Here is a 12942-nt window from a genome sequence, read left to right on the forward strand (position 1 = left end):
GTCCTGCACCGTCACAGCCGCTGTGCTTGTACAGAGGCCATGGTCAGGATGTCTGGCTCTCCCCGGGACTGGGAGCTGCCCCAAGACCGCACCCATGTCCCTGTGCCATGTATAGTGTGGCCGGGGCGGCGGGGGGGGGGGGGGAGAGATGTCCCCTGCCTCCGTGTAGAGGGGACATGTGAAGGGAAAGCATCCTGCTGGGTCCCGCCCCGGGGTCGGGAGCATGTCACGTCTCTTTGCACAAGCATGTGCCTATTGGGCAATGGCCCCTGGGTGTCACGCAGCTGGAGCCACCTGCCCAAGGGTGGCATGGCATGTGCTCGCACGTGCACAGGTGTCTGCGTGATCCGTGGGAGGCATGGCCCACGCGCGTGGTCTCTGGCCTCCCCCCCCCCCCCCCCGAACTACATAATTCAAACTACTTACCCGGTACGGTCTCCCTGGACGACCCTGCTGGAACAGCTGGCGGTGGCCCCTCCGGTGCGCCCAGGTCAGGGCCCTCTGGTCCCGGCTCGCTGTCCCCCGGGCTGGCACGGACCACCCCTCCCCCCACGAGTTGGTGGAGGGCGGGGAAGTAGGGGCAGGTGGCAGCCCCTGCAGCAGCGCCGCCCCTGGTGGCCCTGGCGTACCCCTGCCGCAGCTGCTTCAGCTTGATTCGCACCTGCTCCTGGGTGCGCCTGTGTCCCCTGCTGGCCATAGCGGCTGCTATGCGCCCGTAGACGGCCGCGTTCCTCCTCCTAGTGTGGAGATCTTGGAGATTAGGGGCCTGCCCCCAAACCTCAATGAGGTCCATGACCTCCGCACTAGTCCAGGGGGCCACGCGCCGTCTACGGCCCCTGGCTGCTCGGGGACTGGGCAGGGGACGGCTCGCTGCCACTGGCTGCCTGGGTCATGGTGGGGCCACTGGCTCAGGGGCAGGGACTGCTGGCAGGGCTGTCTGACTCCAGTGGCGTCTGGCCAGAGTCTACCCCTTTAAGGGCCCGGGGCTGGGGGAGAGAAGAGTTTTCCTGGTTGTGTCCAGAGTGGCCACCAGGGGGAGCCTGGAGAGTGCTAGCCTCCCACTAGTTCGAATTAAGGGTCTACACAGCCCTTAATTCGAACTAGTAAATTCGAACTAGACTTAATTCTCGTGGAATGAGGTTTACCTAGTTCGAACTAAGCGCTCCGCTAGTTCCAATTAAATTCGAACTAACAGAGCGCTAGTGTAGCACCTAGGAAAGTTAGTTCGAACTAACATTGTAGTGTAGACATACCCAGAAAGAATTGCTATGGTAGAACCACAGAGCCACAGAGCTGGCAGAGACCTCAGGAGGCATCAAGTCCAGCCCCCTGCTCTAGGCAGGACCAATCCCAACTAAATCAACTCAGCCAGGGCTTTGTCAAGCCGAGACTTAAACACCTCTAGGGATGGAGACTCCCCCCTCCCCAGGGAACCCAGCCCAGCGCTTCCCCACCCACCTAGGGAAATAGTTTTTCCTAATGTCCAACCTAGACCTGCCCCCTGCAACTTGAGACCATTGCGCCTTGTTCTGCCACCTGCCCCCACTGAGAACAGCCTCTCTCCAGCTTCTCTGGAACCTCCCTGCAGGGAGCTGCAGGCTGCTCTCAAATCCCCCCTCACTCTTCTCTTCTTCAGACTAAACAGACCGAAATCCCTGAGTCTCTCTCGTAGGCCATAAGTGTTTCTGAGCAGTAACGGGTGAAACAAAACCAAAGGGGACAGTGCCAGGCGCTGCGCAGAATAATTACGAGTCACAGCAATAGCATTTGCAAGGAGCAAAACTACAATGAGAGTGGGATAGAGGGACGGGAGGGCAACTCAGTGATTCGCAGGCAGCAGACAACACAAATGTGCGAACTGTGAGGAGATTCCTGCCCTGCCTTAGCCCCTTTCCAAGTGTACTAAGCAAGACTTCTCCTTAGTAAGGGAAGGGAGAAGGGCAGAGGCTCTGCAGCCCTACTGAGCATGCTCAGTGCCTCCCCCGAGTAAAGGATAAAAGAGCAGGTTTAAGCAAATGAAGAAGCCCCCCTGGCCGGGACACTCTGCGATGGTGCCTCGCTCCCAGGGGGTGACTGTCCGTACCCCTCTGCCCTGCCTGTACCGGGGATGGACCTGCCCTCACCCCCAGCCCTGAGTTTACCCCGGCCCCGAATCTAAGCCGCTTCCCCCCCCCCAGTCAGGTTTCACCCCCCTCCTCGGTTTAGCCCCTTTTCTCCGTTTTTAACCCCTTGGAAAAATAAGAAAGCAAAAAAAGTTATAGAGCGGGCAGAACCAAGGGCAGTGGCTTCAATACAGCGACCGAGCATGTGCAGTGATACCGCGCATGCGCATTGCCCCATAAGCGTTTCTAAGTAACAGCATGTCAGAGGTAGCAGCTTTCTGCATCCCCAGCCCCTGGACCCTGCGGGCTCAGCCCCGGGGAGAGGCCCGGAGCCCGAGGGGGGGGTCCCCGGGGTGTCACTTACCCCAGACGCGCAGAAGCACCGCGGCGAGGACTCTGTTCCCTGGAGCCTCCATCACCAGCGAGTAGGTCCCGGTGTCACTGAGCGTCACCCCCGCGATGTGCAGGGCGCAGCCCGGCCCCCCTGTCTCCCGCCCCGTGTGCGCCAGGCCGATGCTCGTATTAGACGGTGCCGACGGGTAGTAAGTGAGGATCCGTCTGCTCGGAACTTCGGTTTCTGATCGGAACCAGTTGCAGCTCAGCACGTTCTGCGGAGGATCCCGCGGGGCCAGGCTGACGCCCCCTCCCACCACGGGGCTCGGCGGGCTGAGGACGATGGTCCCTGGGGGCCGGGTGCTCTGGGCCGGCGCCGGCTGGAGGCAGGAGCCCAGGACGGAGGCTGCGGGGGGAGCCCAGATACTAACGGTGCCCCTCACTCCCGACCTGCCCCCCCGCTTTCCTCTGCCCCCCTCGGGCAGCCCTTCGTGTCCCCTGCCCCGCCCCGCCCCTCCCCCGACCGCCCAGTCTCAGCTGCCAGGGCCCCTCGCCAGGAGCCTTTGCTGCAGCGGGCGGGGGCAGGGGGCTCTGGCAGGGCAGCCCCGACTTCCCCTCCCGCCTCGACCCGCCCGCTCCCCCGCGGCCTGGAGCAGGAACCAGTGGGGGGGGGGTCTCCCCCGTGGGGTGCCCGGTCCCTGGGTCTCCGCACAGGCTGGGGCTGGGGAGAAGCGGGGGGGTTGTGCCCCCCCATGCCCTGGGGCAGCGAGACACAAACAGCTGCTCCCTGCGAACCTCCCCTTGCGAAGCAGGATCTGCGGGGCCCAGGGGCTGGTGCGGGGCCCCCCGGGCTGGGGACAGAACCGGCCTGGGGAAGGAAGCCTCGGCCCCCTCCTGCGCCCTGGGGTCCCCGCATCTCAGCCCTGCTGCTTCCCCGGACACCTGGGTCCCCCCCCCCGCTCTGACCTGCCAGGAGAACCCGGGCCCAAGGGCCGCCCGGCCGGGGGGGGCCTCGCCCCATCGCCCGTCGCTGCCGCGGGACGCGCCGGGTGTCAGACGCCGGGTCCCAGCGGGGCGAAGGGCAGAGCGGGGGGGGGGGGGCAGAGGGAGAAGGGGGGGCAGGAAGCTCCGCCCCCGCCCGGCTCAGCGCAGGCACCGGGTCCTGGCCGATGGGCGGGTCACGGGAGGGAGGGGCGCCCCTGGGGGGCAGGCCCCCCCTACGCAACCCCCCCCCCGCCCTGCCCGCGACCTGGGGGGGGACCCTGGGGGGGGACACCTCGTGGAAACTCGGAGGCTGCCGAGCGAAAAGTGGCCCCAGTGGGCAGCGACCCGGACCAGGGGCGGCTCCGGGCCCCTGGCGGGGAGAGCGGGCGCGTTCTGCTCGGCTCACGTGGCCCGGGGCCGCAGGATCTGCGGGACTCACCGCCGCGGGGCCCTGCCAGGCATTGGCCGTGCAGGTCCTGGCTCCCCGGCCGTTCTGTGGGGCGCCTCATCCGGCCCCGACCCCCCACGGGTCGCGCTCGCCCCCTCCAGCCCAAACCCCAAAGGGCCCGGCTTCCTCCCAGCTGCTGCATCGCGGCCCCCGGACTGAGCCTGCTCCTGGTTCCCGCCTCCCCCCCTCCTGTCACCCTGTGCCCAGCCCGCGGCTCGGCCCGCTCCTGGGTCCCGGGCTCTGTCTGCCTGGGGCACCCTGGCGCCTGACACCCTGGTGGCTGAACGGAACCGGGATCTTCCTCAGGGGGAAAGGCAACAGGCGCGTTTACTGAGCAGAGATAGATCCGTGCAAACTTTCCCATTGGGGTATGATCCAGCACACTGTCACACAGAGAAACCCCCCCCCCCACACGCACTCACACCCCCTGCACACTCCCCCCCCCACACACTCACACCCCCTGCACATCCCCACACACTCACACCCCCACACCCACTCACGCCCCCTGAAAACCCCCCACACCCCCACACGCACTCACACCCCCTGCACACTCCCCCCCACACCCCCACACACTCACACCCCCTGCACATCCCCACACACTCACACCCCCACACCCACTCACGCCCCCTGCAAACCTCCCACACCCCCACACGCACTCACACCCCCTGCACACTCCCCCCCACACCCCCACACACTCACACCCCCTGCACACCCCTACACACTCACACCCCCACACCCACTCACGCCCCCTGCAAACCCCCCACACTCCCACACACACTCACACCCCCTGCACACTCCCCCCCACACTCACACCCCCTGCACACCCCTACACACTCACACCCCCACACCCACTCACGCCCCCTACACACTCCCCCCCACACCCCCACACACTCACACCCCCTGCACACACACACCCACACTCCCACACCCCATCGTGTTCCCACTAGTTGCTCCCCTCACTGCACTGGGGGGTGAGGCAGGCGGGGGAGGGTGGAGCCGGATCGCTGCTCCCCGTGGACAAGAGGGAAACCCGGGTCCCCCTGCAAGAGCCTCCGATTCCTCCCTCTCCTGCCCGGCCAGTCCACAGCGCCGTGCGCAGGGAGACTTGTGGGGCCTTTTCCCTGCTGCTTCCAAGAGGGTCCCAGGACGGGCCCTCGCTGCCTGACTCCCAGGGCGTCTCCAGTCCAGTCTCCCCAGGGCGCTCCCTTCCCGATCCCCCCTCTTGGCGGCTCTCCCCCCCCCCCCCCCGTCCGCCCGGCCCGCCCCCCCGATTCACTTCCACAGGCCGCCCCTGCAAGGGGAGAGACCCGCCCTGCTCCGAGCAAAGGGCTTTTCCTCCCCTAGCCGGGAGCAGGCAGGGCGGGGTGGCAGGTTTCTCTGGCAAAACCGGCCCTAGAACCGACCCTTGGGGCCCTCGCTAGAACCCGGCGGCCAGCCTGCCACCAGCCCTCGACCACGGCCCGCGGGGCCCGGCAGTCCAGCCGGCTCCGTACCCACGGCCCAGTGCCGGTTCCCAATGCGACGCCCTCACCCGCCGGCACGAACACCGGGGGAGACGGGTCAAAGCTTTGCTGAAGCCCAGGCTAGTCCCCCCCCCCCGACCCCCCCCAGAGCCAGGAACCTCGGCAGAGACGCCGGGCGGGTTGGCCAGGCAGGACTCGCCCTCGGTGAATCCACGTTCACTCTCCTGCTCGCTGTCCCCTCTCACAAGTGCCTCACAACTGACCCTGGGTCTCGCCCAGGCGGGGGGGGGGGGGCTCTGGTGGGTTCCAGCGCGGGGGCTCCTGGGTTCACACTGTTAGCACGGGGTCTGGGTGGGAGGGGGCTGTGCAGGGTGTGTGAACAATCAGCTGACACCGGGACCCTGACCCCCCCATCAGACAGGCGCTGGGCCGGGGGCTGCAGGGCGGATGGCTGGGGGCGGTGGCAGGGGGTGTTCACAGGGGGCATTTATCTCACAGTCGATGTTGTTTGTACCAAATGAAATGGCAAAATCGTCCCCACGACTCCCGAAGTGAGTGTGGTCGGGACCCAGACAGGCCAGCGCCGGGACACACCGATGGCGGGGGGGGGGGACGACACTGGGACGGGGCAGCACCAGGACACACCGATACCCGGGGGGGGGGGGGGAGACACCGGGTCGGGCCAGCGCCGGGACACACCGATACCGGGGGGGGGGGGGACACTGGGACGGGCCAGCCCCAGGACACACCGATACCCGGGGGGGGGGGGGGCACCGGGTCGGGCCAGCGCCAGGACACACCAATACCGGGGGAGGACACTGGGATGGGCCAGCGCCGGGACACACGGATACTGCGGGGGGGGGGGGGGGACATAGGGACAGGCAAGCACCAGAACACACCGATACTGGGGATGGGACACCGGGACAGGCCAGCGCCGGGACACACCGATACCGGGGGGGGGACACCGGGACGGGCCAGCCCCAGGAAACACCGATACCGGGGATGGGACACTGGGACGGGTCAGCGCCGGGACACACCGATACCGGGGGTGGGACACCGGGACGGGCCAGCGCCGGGACACACCGATACCGGGGGGGGGACACCGGGACGGGCCAGCGCCGGGACACACCGATACCGGGGGTGGGACACCGGGACGGGCCAGCGCCGGGACACACCGATACCGGGGATGGGACACTGGGACGGGCCAGCGCCGGGACACACCGATACCGGGGATGGGACACCGGGACAGGCCAGCGCCGGGACACACCGATACCGGGGGTGGGACACCGGGACGGGTCAGCGCCGGGACACACTGATACCGGGGCGGGGACACTGGGACGGGCCAGCGCCGGGACACACCGATACCGGGGATGGGACACCGGGACAGGCCAGCGCCGGGACACACCGATACCGGGGGTGGGACACCGGGACGGGTCAGCGCCGGGACACACCGATACCGGGGATGGGACACTGGGACGGGCCAGCGCCGGGACACACCGATACCGGGGGTGGGACACCGGGACAGGCCAGCGCCGGGACACACCGATACCGGGGGTGGGACACCGGGACAGGCCAGCGCCGGGACACACCGATACCGGGGGTGGGACACCGGGACGGGTCAGCGCCGGGACACACCGATACCGGGGATGGGACACCGGGACAGGCCAGCGCCGGGACACACCGATACCGGGGGTGGAACACCGGGACAGGCCAGCGCCGGGACACACCGATACCGGGGGTGGGACACCGGGACGGGCCAGCGCCGGGACACACCGGTACGGGGGGGGGCGAGGACACCAGGACGGGCCAGCGCCGGGACACACCGATACTGGGGATGGGACACCGGGAAGGGCCAGTGCTGGGAAACACCGATACCGGAGGGGGGAAACAGGGATAGGCCAGCACCAGGACACACCGATACCGGAGGTGGGACACCGGGACAGGCCAGCGCCAGGACACACCGATACCGGGGGCGGGGTACACTGGGACGGGCCAGCGCCGGGACACACCAATACCGGGGGGGGGACACCGGGACGGGCCAGCGCCGGGACACACCGATACCGGGGGCGGGGTACACCGGGACGGGCCAGCGCCGGGACACACCGATACCGGGGGCGGGGTACACCGGGACGGGCCAGCGCCGGGACACACCGATACCGGGGGCGGGGTACACCGGGACGGGCCAGCGCCGGGACACACCGATACCGGGGGGGGGGGGGACACCGGGATGGGCCAGCGCCGGGACACACCGATACCGGGGGGGGGGGGACACCGGGATGGGCCAGCGCCGGGACACACCGATACCGGGGGCGGGGTACACTGGGACGGGCCAGCGCCGGGACACACCGATACCGGGGGGGGGGACACCGGGTCGGGCCAGCGCCGGGACACACCGATACTCCAGGGTGCAGCCAGGTGCACATGGGGCGGGGGAAGGGCTGCTCAGCTGGAGACATGTTCCCTGTAGTGATGCCGAGGGGCAGGGCAGGGGGAACCCCCCCCCCGAGAGTGAGTCACCACCGCGCCCAGGGGTCTGGGCTGTCAGGCGGAGCCGCTCACCCCCGTCCTCACTGGGGCAGGCTGGGGCTAACCCTCACCCCTGTCACCAGGGGGGGAGCCCCGGGTCTGCCCCCCTCAGCCAGGGGGCTCCCAGCGCGACACAGACTGGGCAGCACAGGGACTCCTGGGTCCTCCCCCAGCGCGGGGGGGGCAGTGGGGGCTGGTGGTTAGAGCTGGGGGTGGAGCCAGTGGGGGTGTCGCTGGCCGGTGGGAACACGGACGTGTTCTTCTCCGGGTCCCTCATGGAGCTTCACTAGAAACTCAGATGAACCAGATCCCTGGAAATCCCCCCTCCCCCTCCGGCCTGGTTCCCCCCGCCCGGAGCCCTGGCTCCCTCCTTCCCCCAGGCCTGGTCCCCCACGTCCGGAGCCCTGGCTGCCCCCTCCCCCTCCGGCCTGGTTCCCCCCGCCCGGAGCCCTGGCTCCCCCCTCCCCCAGGCCTGGTCCCCCCCGCCCGGAGCCCTGGCTCCGCCCCCCGGTCTGGTCCCCCCCCTCAACTCCGCTACATGGAGCCCTGGCTCCCCGCCCCCCAGAACCCATCGCCCCGCAGGCGTCCGGAGAGGAAGAAAAACCCGTTTGTGCCGCAGGTTTGTTTAGCGCCGATGCAGGAAAGTGACAAAGGAAACGGAGAGAAACCTCCCCCCTCCCCCCCAACCGCCCCAGGGTGCAGCCCCTCCCCTCCCCCCTTCCCCCAACCGCCCCAGGGTGCAGCCCCCCCCCCCTCAACCGCCCCAGGGTGCAGCCCCCCCCATTCCCTGTGAGGTCCGAGTCACTGGCCAGGCCCTGCCCCTCCCCAGGGAGACCCCGGCCTGTCTCTGGGGCCTGGGGGGGGGGCACCAGGGGGCCAGGCCTGGGGAAGTTGCCTCAGTCGGGCGGGCCAGGAATCCCCCTTCTTGCCCCCCAAACACTCCCATCCCGGAACGGACCCAGACAGACAGGCCTGGCCGCTGCAGGGGGGGGGCTTCCCGGTGTGAATCCCACAGGGAGGGGCTGACCCCCCCCCCGGCTCTTGCAGGGGCCCGGACGCCTGAGTCCCCCACGACCCCCGGGGACTCCTGCCCACCCCTGGGGCGCAGGCTGCTGGGGAGCGTGTCTGGGTGGGTGCAGCGCCCGGACTCCTGGGCCCCCCCAGTGCGGGACCAGGCCGGGGACGGACGCGGCTGGGGGGGGGCTGCCCAGCGCCCGGTCCCCTGGGTCCCCGGCAGGGCCAGCGTGGGACAGGCGTCACCGGGGGACTCGGCCTTGGGCGGCTTCCTCATCACGGGGACGTGCCCCGCCCGGCTGTGAGGGGGGGCAGGGGGCGCCAGGGGAGCCACGAATCCGGAGACCTGGGGGGGGGGGGGCAGGTTTGGCTCCTCCATGCTGCCGCGGGGCCCCTCCCCTTCCCCAGCCCCAGGCATGAGCTGGTGCCCACAGACCAGCATGGGAGGGTGGGGGAGAGCAGGGAGATTTATGGGGGGGCAGAGAAGTGGGGGGCTGGATGTGGGAGGGGAGGGGCCGGCCTAAGTGGTAAGAGAGGGGAAGGGGAAGTGGGGGGGCTGGATAGGGAGGAGTGGATGGATGGGGGAGGGGCCTGCCTGTGTGGTAAGGGAGGGGAAGGGGAAGTGGGGGGCTGGATAGGGAGGAGTGGATGGCTGGGGGAGGGGCCTGCCTGTGTGGTAAGGGAGGGGAAGGGGAAGTGGGGGGCTGGACGGGGGAGGGTGGATGGAGGAGAGGAAGGGGGGGGGGTCTTGTGAAAACAGCAGAGGAGGAGAAATGGGGGTTTGTCTCAGGCTGGGGGGCTGACGGGAAAGGGGGCTGCATGAGGCTGGGAGGTGCTGTGGGGCCTGCAGGGGAATGGGGGTGGGGCGGGCAGGGAAGGTATAATTAGTGGTGGGAGAAGCCAGCCCCCCCACCTCCCCCGCCCTCCGTTCCTGGAGGTGCCAGGGCAACTGCAGCCTGAGGCCAGATCGACGGGTAGAACCGCAGGCCAGTTCTTGCCACACCAGCGACTGCAGCTTTTCCTGCCACGTCCTCAGGGGCGCTGACGGGAGGCCGGGTAGATGGGCCCTTGGTCCCCACCCACCAGCCCAGCCCGGCCAGCGCACCCCAGGGGTGACAGCCCCCCCCCACTCAGCCACGCTGCCTTGGAAGCCGGCCAGGGGAGCGAGGGAGCCCGGGGCAGGGGGGCAGGTGTCATGTGCATCCCCAGGCAGGACCTGCCCCATCCAGTGGGGTAACCCGTTCTCGGGGATCCCCCTCCAGTGCAGCGACCCTCTTGGGGGGCCTATTCCCTCCTGGGGGAGCTGCCCCTCTGCCTCCGACACGTCTGCCAGCCCAGGCCCCAGTGCCCCCAGCAACAGCCCCCCCCTCCCCCCCGCCAGTGTCTCTGCAGGTAACAGGGTCACTTGGACCCGTCTTCTCCCCTCCAATCCCCGTCCAATGTCCCCCCCTCGCTGGGCCGGTGCTGGGTCCCCCCTTGTCTGCGTCTGGCTGGAGCCGGCCGTGTGCGCTGAGCAGGCCGGGGGCACCAGGGCTCCAGTCGCCGGGTCCAGTTCTGGGCTGGGCCCTGCAACGACAACCCCCCCCCCCCCCCCCCCGCAAGGAGCTGCTGGCATTTGCCGGAGGCGGCTCCAGTGGGGAGGGAGTTTGCAGCCGGCTGCTCCACTTGGACTCACACACACGGACCCTCCTCTGCGGCTGCAGCCCTGCCAGTGACCTGGACTCTGAGGCGGGGGCAGGGTCCCTGGGGGGTAGATGGTTCAGTGCAAACGCCGGCTCGATGGGTTCCTGTGTTTCTGTGTACTGTAAGGCTGCTAGTCCCTGTGGGTGGTTCCGCCCTGTGTGTGCACGGCGCTGAGTACAGGCGTGTCCCTCGCGTGCGACCAGCGAGCCGTGCAGTGTGTATCATGCGGAGTCGCTGCCCTGGGGCGAGAGCCGGGTCACTGCTGGGCCGATTTTATTCCTGGCGTCTCCCGAGGCTCCGTGCCTGTGTCCAGGGCCGGCCAGGCGGAGGCGCCGCCCGTGTATATGGGTTAGGAGCCAGGGACTGCAGCCGGGGGGGGGGGATCCCGACCACAGAACATCCCCGCTGGGGACCAGGATCTCCTTCCACGTGAAAACCAGCAGGCGCCCAGGCTCCCGTGAGTGGGACCTGCTCCCGAGAACCGGGGGAGGAAAGGGGGGGTCACCCCAGTAACATCCGGGCACTGAGCGCCCCCCCCGCATGGAGCCCCCAAAGCTCCCCTCTCCCTCAGTCAGGCTGGGAGCGAGGGGCACCGGCAGAGGGGAGGGTCTGTGGGGTGGGAGCGAGGGTCACCGGAAGGGGGGAGGGTCTGTGGGGTGGGAGCGAGGGGCACCGGAAGGGGGGTAGGGGCAGTGGGGTGGGAGTGAGGGGCACCGGCAGGGGGGGTAGGGGCTGTGGGGTGGGAGCGAGGGGCACCGAAAGGGGGGAGGGGTAGTGGGGTGGGAGCGAGGGGCACCGGCAGGGGGGGTAGTGGCTGTGGGGTGGGAGCGAGGGGCACCGGAAGGGGGGGTAGGGGCTGTGGGGTGGGAGCGAGGGGCACCGGAAGGGGGGAGGGGCTGTGGGGTGGGGAGCGAGGGGCACCGGAAGGGGGTAGGGGCTGTGGGGTGGGGAGCGGGGGGGGGCACCGGAAGGGGGGTAGGAGCAGTGGGGTGGGAGCGAGGGGCACCGGAAGGGGGTAGGGGCTGTGGGGTGGGAGCGAGGGGCACCGGAAGGGGGGGGAGGGGTTGTGGGGTGGGAGCGAGGGGCACCGGAAGGGGGGGGGGAGGGGCTGTGGGGTGGGAGCGAGGGGCACCGGCAGGGGGGGAGGGGCAGTGGGGTGGGAGCGAGGGGCACCGGAAGGGGGGGTAGGGGTTGTGGGGTGGGAGCGAGGGGCACCGGAAGGGGGGGGAAGGGCAGTGGGGTGGGAGCGAGGGGCACCGGAAGGGGGGGAGGGGCAGTGGGGTGGGAGCGAGGGGGCACCGGCAGGGGGGGGTAGGGGCAGTGGGGTGGGAGCGAGGGGCACCGGAAGGGGGGAGGGGCTGTGGGATGGGAGCGAGGGGCACCGGAAGGGGGTAGGGGCTGTGGGGTGGGAGCGAGGGGCACCGGAAGGGGGGGTAGGGGCTGTGGGGTGGGAGCGAGGGGCACGGCAGGGGGGGGTAGGGGCAGTGGGGTGGGAGCGAGGGGCACCGGCAGGGGCAGGAGGGGCTGTGGGGTGGGAGCGAGGGGCACCGGCAGGGGCAGGAGGGGCTGTGGGGTGGGAGCGAGGGGCACCGGCAGGGGCAGGAGGGGCTGTGGGGTGGGAGCGAGGGGCACCGGCAGGGGCGGGAGGGGCTGTGGGGTGGGAGCGAGGGGCACCGGAAGGGGGTAGGGGCTGTGGGGTGGGAGCGAGGGGCACCGGAAGGGGGGGTAGGGGCTGTGGGGTGGGAGCGAGGGGCACCGGAAGGGGGGGGTAGGGGCAGTGGGGTGGGAGCGAGGGGCACCGGAAGGGGGGGGTAGGGGCTGTGGGGTGGGAGCGAGGGGCACCGGCAGGGGGGGTAGGGACAGTGGGGTGGGAGCGAGGGGCACCGGAAGGGGGGGAGGGGCAGTGGGGTGGGAGCGAGGGGCACCGGCAGGGGGGGTAGGGGCAGTGGGGTGGGAGCGAGGGGCACCGGCAGGGGGGGGTAGGGGCAGTGGGGTGGGAGCGAGGGGCACCGGAAGGGGGGAGGGGCAGTGGGGTGGGAGCGAGGGGCACCGGAAGGGGGCAGGGGCAGTGGGGGTGGGAGCGAGGGGCACCGGAAGGGGTGGGGGTAGGGGCTGTGGGGTGGGAGCGAGGGGCACCGGAAGGGGGGAGGGGCAGCGGGGTGGGAGCGAGGGGCAGCGGCAGGGGGGAGGGGCAGCGGGGTGGGAGCGAGGGGCACCGGAAGGGGGGAGGGGCAGTGGGGTGGGAGCGAGGGGCACCGGAAGGGGGGAGGGGCAAGTGGGGTGGGAGCGAGGGGCACCGGAAGGGGGGTAGGGGCTGTGGGGTGGGGAGCGGGGGGGCACCAGGGGGGGGTGACAGCTGAGAGCGCGTGGGATGGGGGCAGGGCGGGGG

At 70.1% G+C, this 12942-nt stretch overlaps 2 protein-coding genes across 7 annotated transcripts in view; both read right to left on the reverse strand.

The window, feature by feature from the left end:
• LOC142826086 (cell adhesion molecule CEACAM6-like) overlaps positions 1-3550 on the reverse strand; it is a 48626-nt gene extending 45076 nt beyond the window's left edge. For all 4 annotated transcript variants that reach the window (XM_075918505.1, XM_075918504.1, XM_075918503.1 and 1 more), the window contains exons 1-2: positions 3402-3550; positions 2467-2841 (exon numbers count right to left, since the gene is read on the reverse strand). In XM_075918505.1, the coding sequence (XP_075774620.1) occupies positions 2467-2841; positions 3402-3456 (430 nt within the window). In that variant the 5' untranslated portion in view covers positions 3457-3550. The remainder of the gene's footprint in view (positions 1-2466; positions 2842-3401) is intronic.
• LOC102459912 (cell adhesion molecule CEACAM6-like) overlaps positions 1-12942 on the reverse strand; it is a 70745-nt gene that overhangs the window by 7035 nt on the left and 50768 nt on the right. The gene's annotated exons all lie outside the window — the stretch shown is intronic.

This window comes from Pelodiscus sinensis, unplaced genomic scaffold (assembly GCF_049634645.1).
Source record: "Pelodiscus sinensis isolate JC-2024 unplaced genomic scaffold, ASM4963464v1 ctg140, whole genome shotgun sequence".
Lineage (NCBI taxonomy): Eukaryota > Metazoa > Chordata > Testudines > Trionychidae > Pelodiscus > Pelodiscus sinensis.